Source organism: Hippocampus bargibanti, linkage group LG02 (assembly GCF_051943395.1).
Source record: "Hippocampus bargibanti isolate YZ-2025 linkage group LG02, ASM5194339v1, whole genome shotgun sequence".
NCBI lineage: Eukaryota > Metazoa > Chordata > Actinopteri > Syngnathiformes > Syngnathidae > Hippocampus > Hippocampus bargibanti.
In genome coordinates, this window is record NC_142735.1 from 34801616 (window position 1) to 34822220 (window position 20605).

Genomic DNA, 20605 nt, shown 5'->3' on the forward strand with positions numbered 1-20605 from the left:
TGGAGGTGCGCGTTATACACCGCAAAATCCGGTACATTAATACAATCATTCAACTCTAATCAACACTCAATGACTTTTGCGTTTCAGACTGATTTCTGCCGGTGCCACAAAAGTATACGCCATCCTGACGCACGGCATCTTCTCCGGACCTGCAATCTCTCGCATCAATAACGCCTGCTTCGAAGCAGTTGTGGTCACGAACACAATACCTCAGGAGGAGAAAATGAGGCATTGTCCCAAAATACAGGTAAAACGATCACATGTCTTAAAGGACAACAGACACAAGAGTTCAACTTTAGTACTAATTTCAGAAGTTGTGCATTCATCTTATGCCATTGCGTGTTGAAAACCAAGATCGTATTTTACAGTACAGTATAAGGTGATTCTTTCACAGTTGCGAAAAACATCGCTGTAATTGAGCCCAAATAGCCATTTGCATTGAACCGGCTTATTGTATGACTGAGTAGCGAGATGCAAATGACCTAATGAAGCAAAATGGTGTCAAAATGGACACGTATTAAAGGACAACCGACACCATTTTTTTTTTTTGTTTCCTAACTGATATCAGAAAAAAAACATTTTATAGCATCTAAAATACCCAAAACACACAGGCTGATATTTAGTCAAATGCAAAACACCAATAAAAAAAATGACTTAAAGTGTCCCAAAACTACTTCAAAATGACTTCGGAGATGCCGAATTTCAGAAGGTCCCGCCCCCTTGTTCATGACATCACTATTGGTCACAAACTGCCTTGCTCCAGAATCAAAACAATGGCTTCAGAGAGTTCAGATTCGGAGAAGATGCTTTTTTGTGACTCATCCAGTTATGAATGTGATTCAGATAGTTCTGAAGAGGAAAGCATAAATGTTTGGAATCGATTAAAGGAGTCCACCCATATCAATTCGAGCCGTCAATGACAGCAATGTAGTGTCCCAGAAAATGCACAAGATGGCGCCCAAGCTCTGTTGGAAATGGGCTGATTTGTCTGCTGGGAATTTGTGTCAACTAGTATCAAATAGTAGTTTTGGTTCAACACACAACGATTCACCATCGCGTTATTTATGTCGTTTTCCTTCTAATTTCGCCATCAACACAAAGTTTTCAGACGAAAAAAAGTACCCATTGTGTGTCGCTTTCTCGGTCAGGGGCGTTCCCTCCGTGACGTCACATAGGGGATCGTCATCAACTTCCTGAATATTCAGCGCGAGTCTTAAAACGTAAAATATTGCTTTAGTATGCGGTGGAATCTTTGTAAAATGCGCTCAGTAGAAGTCTTTTGAAGTGATTTTACAAATTATGGACACAACTTTTCCGGGGTGTCGGTTTTCCTTGAAGTCCGTATTTGTCCCGGAAAATATTGTTGATTCTCCTTTATCACACTTACCCCCCAAAAACCTCTTATAAAAATATTCAATATTGTCACCTTCTAGGTTATCGACATCTCCATGATCCTCGCCGAAGCCATTCGGAGAACCCACAACGGCGAGTCTGTGTCGTACCTATTTAGCCACGTGCCGTTGTAACGTCGTGTCTACTGTTATAGGCCAATATATTAATGAAAAAAAAAAAAAAAGAGGCACAACCAGGCCTGAAACACAACCAATAGAGAAATTCCCCTTTGGAATGGGAATGTAAAGAACTATCTATCAATGTCTGTTACACATATTTTACATATGCACCAAGTAGTCGATCATATTTATTGAGCTTGAATAGGAGAAGACCAATCATGTGTCCAGTCATGTTTTCTGGTTGTAAAATGGAGAAAAATGTGAAAATCTTCAAGGAGTAGACATCGATTTTTTTCAAGGCACTATTTGTGGTGGGTGCTTTTTTTTTTTTTCCTTTCCCAACTTTTCAGATTTACCATTTGAGGAGTTGGCCCAACGAGGTCATATTTTTTTTAAGGTGTTACTCTGCAGGTAGAAATGGTACACAGACAGCTGCATCTCAATGGAAATTTGATTATTTAGTACAGTGATACCTTGGCTTACGAACTTAATTGGTTCCCAGACAGAGTAAGGCGAAAAGTGTGTATCCCAAAAAATAATGTCCCATAGGAAACCATTAAAATGAGAATAATCCGTTCCCAGGTCCCCATAAAACATAATTTTCTAATTTTATAAACCTTAAAACTACACAAAATGGACCTTATTTTATGTATAATAAATGTGCTATGGTATTATAATGAAAGAAATAAACTGTACTCTCTAATAAAGTGGTTTTATTGACCTTTGTGATGGTCCTTGATGGCTTGATGGAATGGAGTGGCCGGTTTCCTCAGCATTAAACACTTGATGAGGAACGTTGCCTTCTTCTTTCACCATCTTGACGAATGATCCCTTGTAGGTGCTTTCTCTGCGATAATTTTACCTTGTTCCTCATCAATTGTGTTCTGTTTAGCTGGGTTGAAAGCTTTTTGCTATTCCCCGCCCCCAGTCTTCGGTTAACGCCACGTGATTGGTCAAGAACGCAGCAGTGAGGAGAGGTGGTTTAAACATGAAAGAGACAGGCAGATGACAGAGAGAGGGTAACAAAATGGATAGAAAACAGTGACATTTGGACTTGTTTCAACTTGGATAGTTCAAAGGCGGAGACTGCAAGGTTAAAATTCCCATCAATCAGGCTCCACAAACAACCCGCACAAGCCATCTTTACACTTGATGCAAAAAGCTATCAACCCAGCTAAACAGAACACAATTGATGAGGAACTAGGTAAAATTATCGCCGGGAAAGCACCTACAAGGGATTATTCCTTAACATGGAAAAAGAAGCCGATGTTCCACATCAAGTGTTTAATGCTAATGAAACCGACCACTCCATTCCATCACACCATCAATGACCATCTTCTTTTCATTTCGGCTTTTGACGATCACAGAGGTATATAAAATTTTACTAATTAATTATTTACTTAATTTATAAAATTTAAATTTATTATACAGTACAGTTATTTTATTTAATTGTAATACCATCGAACATTTATTTTACATAAGATAAGGTATATTTTGTGTAGTTTTAAGACTTAGTTGAAAATCATGTTTTATGTGGACCTGGGAACAGATTATTCTTATTTTAATGGTTTCCTATGGGAAATGATTTTTTGGGATACACACTTTTCACCTTACACACTCTGTCTGGGAACCAATTAAGTTCGTAAGCCAAGGTATCACTGTAATTGGATTCTCGATTTGACTTTTTGAGTTGAACTACAGAAATAATTTTCAATGGCATTCTAATTTATGGAGACAATGAGTGCTCCTTGTTTTCCTTGCATTTTATTTTCAAGTGATTTTATATTTTAATTCCAAACACGTTTAGTCTTAGTGTGCCATGTATTCACGTAGGGTTTTTAATAAAGCTGTAAAGAATTGATTTTTTTATTTTTTGAGTGTTTATAAAGCACAAACATGTGCCAAAATGGACTGAAAACCAACATAATCATCTGATTTTTGTTCAATGTGGCCATTTTGTTGTGCTTTTTCATAGTAAATGCCTGTACTGGGATTCAATTTACTGCATTGATGATTGTAATCCAAATACCGTCCATTTGGAATATTTTCTTTACCCCCCCATGTCCTATTCTCAATGACAATATTTGTCTGGGTTACTGCATTCGTGTCCACGTACATTTTAAATAAAAAACAATAATGGCGACTTGTCTTTCTTGTCTGGGGTGTCCTCAGCCATGCTTGTTGTAAATGCCATTACTTCTATTGTCTTGCCTGATTATGAGGTCTACGACTGGCCTGATTGCCCCATTAGCCCTGATATCACCTCATCAGCATAACTAAGCCTATGTTGCCTAAGAAGTCAGTCGTAGGAACGATCCAAATTGAACCTCACCCCACCATGGCGATTTAGTGAATTGTTTTTCTGTTTTATGAAAATCGCTTCTTTTACTCCTCTTTCAAACCACCTATTTTCTTTCGCGAAGATTTGTCGTCAAATGTATGGTTGGGGAGACTAAACAAATTCTCCAAAAAAAGACTTACATTTGCACCTAAAAGCTAGCAACCACTCATTTGACGACAATGAGGTTAAAATCTTAGCGGAAGAAAAATAGATGGCCTGAAAGGGCAGTAAAAGAAGCTATTTTCATAAAACAGCAAAATCCTTCACTAAATCGGTATGGTGGGGTGAGGTTCAATTTGGATCGTTCCTACAATAGATTCTTAGGCACCATAGGCCTACTTATGCTGATGACGTAATACCAGAGCTAATGGGGCAATCAAGCCAGTCGTCGACCTCTTACTGAGAAGACGGTAAAAATGGACATGCTTTTATCGCTGCACTGTTCAGCAACGACAAGATAAAAAGCTCGAAAATCAAACCTTCCATTTGGGAGTGGCAAGCAGGCAAAGAGGTTTGTATGATTTTATTGCATGTTTTATTTCATTAATGTAAAATCCCAAGTGTTTATAATAATGTCATTTATAAGCAGCTTTCAAAACTCTGTCACTTTACTGTCACAGGTTACGTTTTTCTGTGAGTGAGCAGTGGCAGCCACACGCGCTAGCGTTCACTCAACTAACTCAAGTTAATAGATAGAAAGCTAGCTGACTAATAGCTAGCTAGATAGTAGTTGTGTTAAGTTCATTCTGTCTCATTGTCTGTTACAAACTAGCTAGATAGCTATTTAGCTAATAGATAGCTAGCTATATAGATGATAATACATTTGATTTATAAGCGCTTTTCAAAACTCTCAAGGTCACTTTATAATAATAATACATTTTATGTGTAATTGGTAGCTATATTTTCATGCTTGTGTGTAGTTCTGCGTTAGTGTAGTTGGTCATTCATGTTTTTTTTTTCAAACATTTTTAAAAACATTTTTAGATTCGTACGGCCGAGAAGAAAGTTAGTACCGGAACCGCAACAATAGTTTAATATAATTTGGAGATATTTTCGATTCCGTTTTCGTGATTAAATATGAGCAGGAATGTGAATTATAACAAACACCGCTACTCGTAAAAAGCAAAGAGGTCCACCGAGAAAACAAGTCCGGGGCGAAAAGACGAGAAGAAACAACAAGTTCCGGCAATTCAATTTCCGGTCAAGTGGAATTTTATTTTGAAATAAAACATTTCACCGTGTTTTTTCGCCGTAATATCATTCATATTTTTTTTATAAACATCACACATCGTAAGAATACTAATTCCAATTTTTTTTTCCTGTGGACACGTTCATTTTTTCACAGCAAAAAAAGCCACAATGCTCTACAACAAAGAACATACTTCATTATCGCAATACATATTTTGTAACTTGTTAAAATTATTGTGTTTACATGTGAATTTTGTTCATAAAATTGTGCAATGAAATATAGATGTTTTTTTTTCAGTAAGTACGAAAAAAATGGAGCCGTTAGTAAGGTCACAATGTCTCGCAGGTTGCTATCTGTTGACGTTTGAATTAAACCTCTTCAAATATCAAACGGATTGCTTCTTACCATCAAGACGTGTTTGCAAACTACTGACACGAATATAACCAGCGAATTTATTGCAATATAGTCTGAAAACAACTGGAGGAAAGCATCCAGTTGTGTCGACATTTCCACCGAATCAAGTTTTTTTTATTTTATGGGTCGTGTATCTTCAAAAAATAAACCACTGGTTTTTCCGCTCTTGATTGACAGAAATCCATGGCCAATTGCTGGCGACATGACGTCAAGATCTCCACCAATGGTTATTCTAAAGAGGGCGGGATCATAATTGCTAAGCACACTGCATCGTGTTAGAAGAACGGTGACCAATCTTACTAAAAAAAAAAAATACAAAAGAATACTTACTATGAGCTAATAAACAAAAAAATGATGTCACCACGTGGCGCATGCTAATTGAATTTCCGTGTTTTATCGCAATTTTCAAGGTGAAGTGGACGAGTCAATGGTGCTCCTATTGTGGCTTATATGATCATCGTTTGTTGAATCACAACATTTAAAAGAGTAAGTACACTTTTTGCTTCGATTTTCTAGTTCGCTTTTAAAGGGCAACCGACACCTGCGGACAAGTTGCGTCCATAATTTGTAAAATGACTTCAAATGGACTTCAACTGAGTGCATTTTACAAAGATTCCACCGCATATAACTATATTTTACCTTTTAAGACTCGCGCTGAATATTCAGGAAGTCTTGTTTTCGAGTTGATGACAATGCCCGAAATGACGTCACGGAGGCAACGCCCCTGACCGAGAAAGCGACACATAATGCATTTTGGCTGCCGCTGCTCACCCACGGAAAAACTGATCCTAAAGTGACCTTGAGAGTTTTGAAAGGCGCTTATAAATGAAATGTATTATGTTCACTCCAGTGCAAGTTTTTGTCATTGTCACTACCTTCACTTCTTTTTATTTATTTAGCTATCCGGCTATATATCTGGCTACCTACCTAGCTAGCTATCTAGCTACATAGCTGGCTATCTATTTGCTATCTATTAGCTGACTAGCTTGCTAGCTATTAGCTGTATGCCTGTCTCGCTAGCTAGCTATTGTATATATATTATCTAGCTAGCTAGCTTTCTATCTATTTGAGTTACTTCCGGGTTGAGTGAACGCTGGCGCATGTGGCTGCCACTGCTAGTTAGCTAGTTAGATAGTAGATAGCTAGCTATCTACTAGCTTTGGTGACAGCTGGTACATAGCTAGCTAGATAGCTAGCCTTTAAAATCTCAACATAGATTTTGAAATCTAATCTAATATAATCTACTTTAACATAATCTAATGTATCATCAAATAGATAGAAAGCTAGCTAGCTAGCTAATGGAAAGCTAACACGTTCCAGAAAAAAACTGATCCCGTGACTGTAAGTTGACCTTGAGAGTTTGGAAAGGTGCTTATAAATAAAATGTATTATTATGATTATTATAAATAGCTAGCTAGATAGCTAATATATAGCCAGATAGCTAGCGGCAGAGGTTAATGCTCACGTAAGCGATGAAATCGCTTAATTTGTGAGGTCTTTTTTTTTCATGTTAAAGGATGGCAGGAAGTTCCAAGCCGGCTCAAGATGGAGACCGCATGTGGGATTCAAGAGCACGTTTCCAAAGCTACCTCCATGGTGGAACCTCAAGCTTGTGTTCCACGCTTATTGTCTTCCCCGTCTACAAGACGGTTTTCCGCCAACAAATCCACAACATCCAGGTCCACCGCGCCGTCCAACAGCTTCACAAAGAAGGCCTCGTAAAGCTCTACAGGGGGGTGACCCCACCCTTAATGATGCGGACGCTTAGCGGCACGTTGCTATTTGGACTCCAGGACACTTTTGTCCGTCTTCTGTCTTTACCGTCGTCGGACGTCTTACCCTCGTCTCTGCATCCGGCTATGGCGGGACTCGGTGTTGGAATAGTGGAAGCGTTGGTTTTTACACCATTGGAACGTGTTCAAAATGTGTTACAAAATGGCCGCAATGACCGCCAACTCCCAACGTTAAAGAGCGTTTTTGTTAAGCTAAAGGCGCTAAAGCTAGCTTCCGGTTTCTATCGGGCTTTCCTGCCCGTCGCCGCTCGCAATGCCCTTGGGAGCTCGCTTTATTTTGGTTTAAAGGGGCCGTTAAGTGCCGCCGTCGCCGGGCAGGGGCTTTCTCCGTTAGCGTCGTCCTTCATTTCTGGGACTGTGGTTTCCATGGCGATCAGCTTAAGTTTGTACCCGCTATCTGTGCTAGTGGCTAACATGCAAGTGGAAGTGCAGACGGAAGTGAAAGGGGTGATGGCTTGCTGGAGGGTGTTGTGGAATTCCAGGCAGAGGAGTGTCCTGTTGCTGTATCGGGGTGGCGCACTGGTTATTTTAAGATCGTGTATCACTTGGGGTATCACGACGGCCATTTACGATAGGCAGCAAAAAAAATCGGGTTGATGTTACGCTCAATATAACAACCCGTGCAAACAAAACGATACTACTGGCTATATATCTGCTATCTAGCTAGCGATTAGCTCTCTATCTGGCTAGCTATTAGCTAGCTTTCTATCTATTTCGACTTGGCTTTGCGAGTCATTTAGCCTCGGAGTCTCTATTCAACATTTTGAATGGATTTCGACTTACAACCATTTTGACTTACGACCGTTTGGTCGGAACAGAACTTGGTTGTAAGTCGGATGTTACGTGTAATTAGAATTATTTTGCCCTAAAAATATTTATCATCAAAATTTACTCGCCGGCTATCTTGCTAGCTATCTAGCTAGCTATCTATTAGCTATCGAACTGGCTAGCTGGCTGTCTAGTTAGCTATTTGCTAGCTAACTACCTAGCTTTCGGGTTGAGTGCATGTGGCTGCAGCTGCTCACCCACAGAAAAACTGAACCTGTGACTGTAAAGTGACCTTGAGAGTTTTGAAAGGCGCTTCGAAATGAAATATTATTATTATTATAACAGAAAATTAAATAATAATTATTATTAATAAATAAAATAATAATTATTAAAACAGAAAGTTTAATACTACTACTACTACTACTACTACTACTACTACTAATAATAATAATAATAATAATAAAAATGAAATGAAAATGAAATGTATTATTATTATTATAACAGAAAATTTAATAATAATAATAATAATAATAAAATGAAATGTATTATTATTATTATAACAAAAAATTAAATAATAATAATTATTAAAAAATAAAATTATTATTATAACAAAAAAATTAATAATAATTTAAGCCTTTCAAAACTCTCATGGACACTTTACAGTCACAGAAGTAAACAAAAACACAAAAATGCTTTCATTTTTTATTTTTACATTTAATTATGTCAGGTTTATTTTGGATCGTGCTTACAACAGACTTCTTAGATCGTTACCACATAGACTTAGTCATGCTAATGAGGTGATACCAGAGCAAATGGGGCAATCTGAGCCAGTCAGAGACCATAATCAGTCAGTACAATAAAAATAATCAGTGTAGCCTCAGGGAATAGTCCTCTGCTCCTCCCAACCTTAGAGCAGGGACCTATCATCGCAGAGGTCTGGCACCGCCACGCCTGGACAGTAGGGATATATACTGTATACATATATAGGGCAGGAGCTACCAGCAAAATTTTAGTTTGCTGACGAAGCCTCTTGGATGACAAGCGAAACGTCCGACAGCTTCAAAAAAAGGAACAGATGACGACTGAAGAAACCTTTTCATTGATGAACCACTCCTGTGTGATTTATTTTTAAAAATATATTTAATTGTATATGTATATGTATTTATTTTTTTATTTTGTTTATTTTGCAAATGTGCCCATTGTGAGACTATTAAAGGCTTTCTGATTCTGATACATTCAATGAGTATAAAAAATGTACTTTATTTTTTCACATTTACGTTTGTTTCACCTTACAAATGAACCGTCGGTATTGTGTCAATAGTTGCTTTATAAAGTGAGTATTGTGGTCAAAATCGGGAGTTTCACGAACAAATCGTGAGACTTCATAACTATTTAAAGCAGGTTGGAAAGTGAATGAAAAAAAAAGATTTGTGTGCTATGTCATATTTAGTTCTCTAGGTGGCACTAGATCCCAAATAATCACCAAGATGTTTATTTTTATTAACATTTGAAGCTTACTGAGTTCACTACCAGTACAGACTCAAAAAATTCACTTCTCACTTGCAAGTCGGAACAGGTACAGATAATTGTTTGTTTTACAATGCTGTAATTCGATTCCGTTTTCGTCATTAAATATTCGCCGTAATGTTAATTATGACCAATATCGCTACTCGTAAAAAGCGAAGTCGTCCAAAGAGAAAACAAGTCCGTGCGAAAAGTCTCCAGAAGAAACAATAGATCCGAGGAGATAAGTTCCGGTCAACTTCAATGTTTTTTTTTTAAATGAGTTAAATTAAACATTTTACCGTGTTTTTTCTCCGTAATATCATTCGGTTTTTTTTTATAAACATACATTGTAAGAACACAAATTCTATTTTTTTTTTGCTGTGGACGAATTCAATTGGTCCACAGCAAAAAAACACACACACACACACAATGGTGGACATTTACAACAAAGAACTTGATTATTGCTAGAAATATGTTGTAACTTGTTAAAAGTTTTCATGTTTACATGTGAAATTTTGTTCATAAAATTGCGCAATGAAATATAACACACGCGTGTGGTTTTTCCCTCAGTTAAGAAAAAAATGGAGCCGTGAGTCTCGCAGGTTGACAGGTATGAATTTTTCATCTGTTTGCGTTCTAATTAAACCTCTTCTAATAGCAAACGATGGCTTCTTACTGTCAAGGAGTGTTTTCAAACTACTAACACGAATATCTCCAAATGAACTGTCTGTATTGTGTCAGTAGTTGCTTTATAAAGTGAGTATTGTGAGTGTTACGGACTTTCCCGATCAAATCGTGAGACTTAACATGTATGTAAAGCGATTTAGAAAGTGACTGAAAAAAAAGGTTTGACTTATGTGTCCCATGTCATATTTAGTTCTCTAGGTGTCACTAGATCACAAATAATTACCAAGATCTTTATTTTATTAACATTTGATGCTCACAGAGTTCACGACCAGTACAGACTCAAAAAATTCACTCCTCACTTGCAAGTCAGGGCAGGAGCAATGTTTTTTTTCTCCAATGCAGGCATTGGGAAGCCACACCCATCGCCTAAAGGCCCGCCTTTAAATCGACATATTGACCAATTGAAGTTTGCTGTGAGGTTTGGGGGGAGTCAAAATCAGCCAATGGGATAAAGTGTGATTTCACAGCACAAGATTTTGGGGTGTGTTCCCGTTAGTTAATAATCTGTTGGTTTTACTCGATTCCCACATTTCTTCCTACTCGCACAAGAACTTTGAAAGCGCTCCACGACTCAATCGCAGGTAAAATTATTTAATATGTTTATCTGCATGGTGAACGAATATGGTTGTGAAACTTAAAATTTCCCCATTGCGGGACGAATAAAGGTATTCTGATTCTGATTCTGATTCTGAAATATCGTTATTGTCATAACCACACAAGTCATTTAACTCAAACCGGAAGTTCTTTTTGTTTGTTGAATGCCAACTCTCGCTTTTTATCATGTATGTTCGCCATTTCTGATTTTTCGACGTGCAAACGTTTGTAACTTATTATATTTGAAGAAAAATAGGTTCGCGTTGTGAAATGTGTGTTGTTCCTTGTCCAGCCAACTCCCCGAGAGACTTACGTAACTTCAGGGTTCACTTGAGCGCAGGCATTTTAATGGAATTGGCTTGTGTACCTGTATGGGCATGAAACTTCGACCACACCCTTTATGGTGAACAACACAATTCGATTTCGCGTTTTTTTTGGGTTGAATAATATAATATACAAATCGGTGATTTAAAATGTGACTATTTTCTTTGTTTTTTTTTTTTTTTTTAAAGCTGGCAGAATGTGTGAACAAAGCGTGAAATACGAAGTGAAGCTGTTTGATAAAACGACTCTGCGAAAGACTTCGACAGAAGAGAAGAGCGCACTTCCAACTCAAGAGGGTAAAGTGGGATTTTTTAGGGGCATTGTTTCAGTAGTTTAACACTTCACCCCCCAAACAAATTAGTAACACCTGCCGATTTAGAATGAAGTATCAAATGTGCAGACACGCCCAAATTCTGTCGTTTTTTTTTTTCAATCTGATTTGCACCGTGTGTGACACAATGAACGCTTGCATTGCAATTAAAATGATAGTTGGTTAACAATACAATACAAACCAGCATTTCAACATTTATTTTTTTCAGCCTTGGTTGATGTTTAAAGGACAACCGACACTTTTTTTCCCCCCCATCTGACATCATAAAAACGTTTTATAGCATCTATAATACCCAAAACACGCAGGCTGATATTATTAGTCAAATGCAAAACACCAGTAAAAATGTGTTAGTGTCCCAAAACTACTTCAAAATGACCTCGGAGATGCAGTTTTGGAAGGTACCGCCCCTTGTTCGTGACGTCACGCCTGGAACGTCTTGCCTTGCTCTAGAATCAAAACAATGGCTTCAGAGAGTTCAGATTGGGAGAAGATGCTTTCTTGTTACTCATCCAGTTATGAATATGATTCAAATAGTTCCGAAGAGGAAAGCATAAATGTTTGCAATCGATTAAAAAAAATCCTCCCGTATCAATTCGAGCTGTCAGGACTCCAATGTAGCGTCCCAGAAAATGCACAAGATGGCGCCCAAGCTCCATTGGAAATGGACTGATTTGTCTGCTGGGAATTTGTGTCAACTAGTATCAAATAGTAGTCTTGGTGCAACACACAATGATTCACCATCGCGCTATTTATGTGTTTTCCTTCTAATTTCGCCACCATCACGACGTTTTCAGACCAAACAAAGTACCCAAAATGCATTCTCGGTCAGGGGCGTTCCCTCCGTGACGTCACTTAGGGCATCGTCATCAACTCGAAAACTAGACTTCCTGAATATTCAGCGCAAGTCTTAAAACGTAAAATATCGCTATATGCGGTGGAATCTTTGTAAAATACGCTCAGTCGAAGTCATTCGAAGTGATTTTACAAATCATGGACACAACTTGTCCGGGGCGTCGGTTGTCCTTTAATTTGAATCTGATTGAGTCCCTATACACAAACATTTGCAAAGCATTTTTCCATGTTTAGTTTATTGTTCCAAAAAAATTAATTAAAAAAAAATCTAACAACATACACACAACACACCCCATCACGACAACAAGAAGATTTTGATTTTGCTGCAGTTTTCTTAAAAATTGGTTGGCAAAAATCACATGCAGACAAAGGTATTAACACATTTGAAGTTAGCTCATAGCATGAAATGTGTGTAACACAACTTTCATATTGGATTGTAAAACTTCCTGCGCCTCCTGTTAGTATTGTACAATTAGTTATTTGTTTCTGTTTCACTTCTGTTTTTATGTTTATTTTTTTACTTTATTTTGTTTTTTTTCAGAGATTGATGAGGAAAAGAAAATTAATGAAAAGGAACGTAAGTGGAACATCGCTTCTTGAAGCTTGACTTCTCACCCTTCTTCTCCCCCCCCCCTCCAGATTTTAATAATTTTAATACATTTCATTTATAAGCGCCTTTCAAAACTCTCAAGGTCACTTTACAGTCGCAGGATAAGTTTTTCTCTGTGGGTGAGCAGTGGCAGCCATATGCAGCAGCGTTCACTCAACCCGGAAGTAACTCAAACACAGAAAGCTGACTATTTAGCTAATAGCTAACTAGATAGCAGCTAGGTAGCTAAAAGATAGCTAACTAGACAGCAGCTAGGTAGCTAAAAGATAGCTAGGTAGCTAAAAGATAGCTAACTAGACAGCAGCTAGGTAGCTAAAAGTGGGCTAACTAGACAGCAGCTAGATAGCTAAAAGATAGCCGACCAGGTAGCCGCTAGATAGCTAGCTAAAAGAGAGCCGGCCAGGTAGCTAGCTAAAAGAGAGCCGGCCAGATAGCCGCTAGATAGCTAGCTAGTTAGCTAGCCGGCCAGATAGCCGCTAGCTAGTTAGCTAGCCAGCTAGGTAGCTAACAGATAGCTAGCTAGGTAGCTAGCCGGCCAGATAGCCACTAGATAGCTAGCTAGGTAGCTAGCCGGCCAGATAGCCACTAGATAGCCAGCTAGGTAGCTAACAGATAGCTAGCTAGGTAGCAGCCAGCCAGCTAATTTTATCTGATTGTGGCAATTTGTTTTTAATAAAATATAAAGCTCCTCCTTCCAAGGGAAATAAATCAGTACAATGGCATATATTTTATTGAATGTTTCTTTTTCAGTACAAACCAATACAGGTTACTTATATAAACCTTACACATGCTTATATAAGCCTTAAACATACATTCCACACAAAATATAGCACTAAAGCAACTTAGGACCGAATTCACCTTATGAACTACCGTTCGAACTGTAGCGTGTTCGTAAGTTGGGGAGCGTCTGTATTGTGAAAGCAGTGAAATGTTTGACCTGTAAATCATATTTTGATAGTTGTAAACTTTCACGAAACTCTAAAAAAAAAAAAACACAGGTACGGCCTTAATTTTAGCATTTATAATGATAAAATATTAATTTATTTTGTTTCTTTATCTATTGAGTAGCGCCTGTTAGAAAATGTGTGATATTTTTTTGTTACACTTCCAGATTAACGTCCAATCTGAGTCACTTGTTTCCATTGAATTTAACAGAATGTCCCAAAAAAACTAGCATTTTAACTGCAAAAAAAAAAAGATATGCAATGAAAATATAATATTTTGAAAACAAGCATAGTTTCCAGCTACAGGTCTAACTGTGAAAAAGCCCATAATAGTTTGACAATGTATCAGTTTACACAAGATTTTGCTTTTTAAACAGCTGGCAGAATGGTCAACGACGAAGTGACCAGATTTAACATGAAAAAGCTGCGCAAGACTAAAACGGATGAGAAGAACGCACTTCCGACTCAACAGGGTAAGTGGTAACGTTTCAATGCAATTCCATTGACCGTATTTTCCGGTGTGCAGTGATACCTCGGTTTACGAATGAATCTCTTGGTTTACGAACTTTTCGGTTTACGAACATTAAATTTCTGAAATTTTTACCTTGGCATACAAACTATTTTTCGGGATACACACGGAGCTGCCACAATGAGTGATGTGTCGTTCGCGAACGAGCCCGTTCTCCAAAAAAGAAAATGGCACCTGAGTGCTAGTCCCCGCCCCCGGTCTTCGGTTAAAGCCATGTGATTGGTCAAGAACGCAGCAGTGAGGGGATGGAGGTTACAGGCAGAGAGAGAGTAAAGCCATTCTCCAAAAAAGAAAATGGCACCTGACATTTTTTTTGCCCTCTATTCCCCGCCCCCAGTCTTTGGTTAAAGCCACGTGATTGGTCAAGAACGCAGTGAGCAGTGAGGGGAGGTGGTTTAAACATTAAAAAGACAGGCAGACGACGGAGAGAGAGAGTGAGAAAACAGGGAATTTTGGACTCGTTTCAACTTTGATAGTCCAAAGGCAGAGTGTCGACTGCAAGGTTAAAATATCCCATCAATCAGGCTGAACAGGTGAACAGAACACAATTGATGAGGAACTAGGTAAAATTATCGTAGAGAAAGGACTTACAAGGGATCATTCCTCAAGATGGTGAAAGATGAAGGCTACGTTCCTCATCAAGTGTTTAATGCTGAGGAAACCGGCCACTCAATTCCATCACAAAGGTAAATAAAACAAGTTTATTATACAGTACAGTTTATTTCTTTAATTATCATACCATAGCACATTTATTATACATATAATAAGGTATATTTTGTGTAGTTTTAAGGCTTATTTAGTAGAAAATTATGTTTTATGGGGACCTGGGAACGGATTATTCTCATTTTAATGATTTTCTATGGGAAATTAATTTTTGGTATACACACTTTTCGCCTTACACACTCTGTCTGGAAACCAACTAAGTTTGTAAGCCAAGGTATCACTGTTTTTCATTCAATGAAGGTGTGCCTTACACTTCTTGTAGCCCGTTGTGGCTTATATATGAAAAAAAAAAAAAGTTTGGAAATACACCATTCATCGGGGGGTGTGCCGTATACTCCGGAAAATACGCTACAAGTCATCAGTAGTGAAACATTTCCTGTCCAACTATATTTAGGTACTTCTGTCTGGAAATACACACCCAGTATGGAAAAAAAAAATCCTTATTATTGTGAAACAGCTGCAACGACATGTATAATTTATTGTACTGTTTACTGGTCACACCAAAGTACACGTGACTTTATTCTTTTAATTGCTACATCCGATGGCGCAATAAGATGCAACCTGAAAGGAAGTCGATTGTTAACATACCTTGTACATGCACAATGGGGACTATTTGAAGAAAATACAGTAAAGTCTTGTTATATCGATATCGGTTATAGCGATAGTACTGCTTATTACGATACTATTTCTATGAACTCAAGGAGAAAATTTACATGCCGCAGGATCGGATATATCGATATTTTTTCCGATATTTTTTTATTAAATGTTTATTTATCAGTACAAACCAATACAGGTTACTTATACAAGCCTTAAACATATTTATATAAACCTTTAACATACTTATATAAGCCCTAAACATACATTCTATACAAAATATAGCACTGAAGCAACTTACGAACAAATTCACCATACGAACGACCGTTCCGAACGTATTTCGTTCGTAAGTTGGGGAGCGTCTGTATCTTTATCGAGCAGATATTTCAGTAAATGTTTTTTTTTTCAGTACAAACCAATAAGGTTACTTATACAAGCCTTAAAGATATTTATATAAACCTTAAATATACTTGCGTAAGCCTTAAACATATGTTCAATGCAAAATATAGCACTGAAGCAACTTACGAACAAATTCACCATACGAACGACCGTTCCGAACGTATTTCGTTCGTAAGTTGGGGAGCGTCTGTATCTTTTTCGAGTAGATATTTTAGTAAATGTTTTTTTTCCAGTACAAACCAATAAGGTTACTTATACAAGCCTTAAAGATATTTATATAAACCTTAACTATACTTGCGTAAGCCTTAAACATATGTTCAATGCAAAATATAGCACTGAAGCAACTTACGAACAAATTCACCATACGAACGACCGTTCCGAACGTATTTCGTTCGTATGTTGGGGAGCGTCTGTATCTTTATCGAGCAGATATTTCAGTAAATGTTTTTTTTCAGTACAAACCAATAAGGTTACTTATACAAGCCTTAAAGATATTTATATAAACCTTAAATATACTTGCGTAAGCCTTAAACATATGTTCAATGCAAAATATAGCACTGATGCAATTTACGAACAAATTCACTATACAAACGACCGTTCCGAACGTATTTCGTTCGTATGTTGGGGAGCGTCTGTATCTTTATCGAGCAGATATTTTAGTAAATGTTTTTTTTTTCAGTACAAACCAATAAGGTTACTTATACAAGCCTTAAAGATATTTATATAAACCTTAAATACACTTGCGTAAGCCTTAAACATATGTTCAATGCAAAATATAGCACTGATGCAATTTACGAACAAATTCACTATACAAACGACCGTTCCGAACGTATTTCGTTCGTATGTTGGGGAGCGTCTGTATCTTTATCGAGCAGATATTTTAGTAAATGTTTTTTTTTTTCAGTACAAACCAATAAGGTTACTTATACAAGCCTTAAAGATATTTATATAAACCTTAAATATACTTGCGTAAGCCTTAAACATATGTTGCATACAAAATATAGCACTGATGCAACTTACGAACAAATTCACTATACAAACGACCGTTCCGAACGTATTTCGTTCGTATGTTGGGGAGCGTCTGTATCTTTTTCGAGTAGATATTTTAGTAAATGTTTTTTTTTTTTCAGTACAAACCAATAAGGTTACTTATACAAGCCTTAAAGATATTTATATAAACCTTAAATATACTTGCGTAAGCCTTAAACATATGTTCAATGCAAAATATAGCACTGATGCAATTTACGAACAAATTCACTATACAAACGACCGTTCCGAACGTATTTCGTTCGTATGTTGGGGAGCGTCTGTATCTTTATCGAGCAGATATTTTAGTAAATGTTTTTTTTTTTCAGTACAAACCAATAAGGTTACTTATACAAGCCTTAAACATATTTATATACAGCTATATAGCACTGATGCAACTTAAGAACAAATTCAACTTACGAACGACCGTTGGGGAGTGTCTGTTTATTTCCTGAAAACTATATATATTTGTAATGATTATTGATTTCTGGTTGTCTCCCCTTTGATTTTTTTTTTCTCCAGAGATCGAAAAGGAGAAGGAAATCAACAAAGAGGAACGTAAGTGAATCACACCTTCCTCCATCTTGGATTCATTTTCCATTCCATTCCCAACTTCAGATGATCGGAAATATCTATGACTGTATTTCTGCTGACTAAAAGTCACGCCATACGTTTCATTGTCGTTTTCGGAATGTGGATTGGAAATGAACAAGAGATAAAGTTTTGTGGGGTTTAAGATTTGTTTTTTCTCTCTTAAACTCTTGCTAGCTTGAGTTTAAGTGGAGTGGACACATTTTTCCACATCGTCCGGCAGTGAATGAGGACAGAAGTACAGTGATACCTCGGTTTACGAACCCCTAGGCTTACGAACTTTTCAGTTTACAAACGTTAAATTTATGAAAATTTTACCTTGGCATACAAACTGTTTTTCGGGATACACACGGAGCTGCCACAATGAGTGATGTGTCGTTCGCGAACGAGCCCGTAACAAGAAAATGGCAGCCGACTGTTTTTGTCCTCTATTCCCCGCCCCCAGTCTTCGGTTAAAGCCACGTGATTGGTCAATAACGCAGCAGTGAGTGTGGGGGGTGTTCAATGCTGATGAAAGCGGCCACTCCATTCCATCAAGCCATCAACGACCATCACAAAGGTCAATAAAACGACTTTATTATACTTTATATACTGGTTATTTCTTTAATTATACCATACCAATACCATAGCACATTTATTATACATAAACTAGTACATTTTGTGTAGCTTAAAGGCTTAGAAAATTAGAAAGTAGAATATTTTATGGGGACCTGTTTGTTTTATGGGGACCTGGGAACGGATTATTCACATTTTAATGGTTTTCTATGGGAAATTAATTTTTGGGTTACACACTTTTCGCCTTACACACTCTGGGAACCAATTAAGTTCGTAAGCCAAAGTATCACCGTACAAAGAAAATAAATGCTTTCCAAGTAGGCGTATTTTGTGCCAAAGAACTTGCGTCATCGTTTGTCAAAGGCATGGGTTTCCGCAATAACATGCGAAATGTTTTTTTTTTTTAAACAGCTGGCAGAATGGTCAATGACGAAGTGACGAGATTTAACATGAACAAACTGCGGAAGACTGAAACCGAAGAGAAGAACCCGCTTCCATCGAAAGAGGGTAACTTTTGAAAACAATAACATTGCATTTCCTCATCAACAGTCAATTTGTAGTTTTTATTTGTCTTCATTTGCATGTTGTTGTTTTTTTTTCGTAGACATTGATGCGGAAAAGAAACTGACCAAAGCCGGATGTAAATGACCCACACGTGGTTCAAGATCAGCTTTTTCTCCACTTTCGTCCATCGTATAACCCTGTCCCATTTCCAGCCACCGATGTGCCAATAGATGTTGATTAGAAAATATATACATAGTACTGTATTCATGTATGTTTTTTTTTGTACCGCTAATTTTCGAAATTATCCAAATAAAACAAGTTTCGTTTTGCAAAGCTCAAATATTTTAACATGACTAGTAATGTACTTCTCACATTGTTTCGTACCATTCAGAAAAAGACTTATAGTATATGGAAAAGGTTTGAAAACCTACCTAGCTACCTATCTATTAGCTAGCTAGCTATCTGGCTGGATGGCTAGCTATCTAGTGAGCTAGCTATTAGCTCTATGGCTAGATAGCTATTACCTATATGGCTATCTAGTTGTCTTGCTAATAATAATAATAATAATACATTTCATTTATAAGCGCCTTTCAAAATTCTCAAGGACACTTTACAGTCATAGGATATTTGTTAATGCGGGTGAGCAGTGGCAGCCACACGCGGCAGCGTTCACTCAACCCGACAATTGGTGACCCCGACGTGATATCAGACTAAAGTTTCGGTCAACAGACAAATAGGACTATACGTTGTTGTCATTGTCAAGCTAACACGTTTTTTGTTGCCAATTCGACTACAGAAAAGGCAAACAACGTGTCACAATTATTTGCATGGATGGCTGGAGGACCGACTTTGGATGCCCCTGGTGTGGTGATACACCCGCTTGATATTTGTGGGAGGCAGCTAATAGATAGCCAGCTAGCTAGCTAGCTTTCTCCCTATTTAAGTTACTTCTGGGTTGAGTGAACGCTGCCGCGTGTGGCTGCCGCTGCTCACACACAGAATAACGTATCCTGTGACTTTAAATGACCTTGAGAGTTTTTAAAGGCGCTTAGAAATGAAATGTATTATTATTATTATTATTATTTTGCCCATTTGCTTTATATTTTGTTCACCACAGAGTCGCAAGTCATTAAAAGGACAACCGACGTCCCCGGACATGTTGTGTCCATAATTTGTAAAATGACTTCTACTGAGCGTATTTTACAAAGATTCCACCGCATATAGCTATAGTTTACGTTTTGAGACTCACGCTGAATATTCCGGAAGTCTTGTTTTTGAGTTGGTGACGAGTCCGTACGTGACGTCACTGAAGGAACGCCCCTGACCGAAAAAAAGGACACATTGTAGCAATCCTTCCATCACGTCAATGCATTTTGCTGTACTTTGGTCTGAAAACGTCATGTAGGACCACAAAGAGGCAGAAGAGGGCGACAAAGCTCAGTGCAAGGAATTAATCAGCCTATGGAAACGGGCTGATTAATTCCTTACACGGAGCTTTGTCGCCATTTTCTGCCTTTTTTGGGTGCGACATTTCCCACCCCTGATGCCTCAAAATGACATGGAATAAATTATTTAATCGATTGCAAACAAGTATGCTTTCTTCTTCAGAACTATTTGAATCATATTCATAAGTGGATGAGTAACAAGAAAGCATATTCTCCGAATCTGAAGCCATTGTTTTGATATCATACTGTGTGTTTTGGGTATTTTAGATGCTATTAAACGTTTTTCCTGATGTCAGTTAGGAAACAAAAAAGTGACATGAGCTTAGTGAGGCGAAATTTCATTAACTGGTCGAGCGTGTTTTGTTTCATTTGACT

General features: G+C 37.6%; 3 protein-coding genes across 4 annotated transcripts in view; all 3 read left to right on the forward strand.

Moving 5' to 3' along the window:
- The window catches only part of prps1b (phosphoribosyl pyrophosphate synthetase 1B), a 12540-nt gene extending 8886 nt beyond the window's left edge, over positions 1–3654 (forward strand). For both annotated transcript variants that reach the window (XM_088991127.1, XM_088991128.1), the window contains exons 7-8: positions 88–247; positions 1434–3654. In XM_088991127.1, coding sequence (XP_088847253.1) covers positions 88–247; positions 1434–1526 — 253 coding nt within the window. In that variant the 3' untranslated portion in view covers positions 1527–3654. The remainder of the gene's footprint in view (positions 1–87; positions 248–1433) is intronic.
- Positions 3655–5739: 2085 nt separating this feature from the next.
- Positions 5740–8457, forward strand: LOC148902516 (solute carrier family 25 member 53-like). The gene is made up of 2 exons (XM_089018598.1): positions 5740–5941; positions 6972–8457. The coding sequence occupies exon 2, from the start codon at positions 6973–6975 to the stop codon at positions 7843–7845; it is 873 nt and encodes a 290-aa protein (XP_088874724.1). The 5' UTR covers positions 5740–5941; position 6972; the 3' UTR covers positions 7846–8457.
- A 2190-nt stretch (positions 8458–10647) lies between these two features.
- LOC148902517 (uncharacterized) lies at positions 10648–19125 on the forward strand. Its single transcript, XM_088991129.1, has 7 exons — positions 10648–10790; positions 11316–11423; positions 12852–12887; positions 14242–14337; positions 17658–17693; positions 18693–18788; positions 18886–19125. The coding sequence occupies exons 2-7, from the start codon at positions 11324–11326 to the stop codon at positions 18927–18929; spliced, it is 408 nt and encodes a 135-aa protein (XP_088847255.1). The 5' UTR covers positions 10648–10790; positions 11316–11323; the 3' UTR covers positions 18930–19125.
- The last annotated feature ends 1480 nt before the right edge of the window (positions 19126–20605 follow it).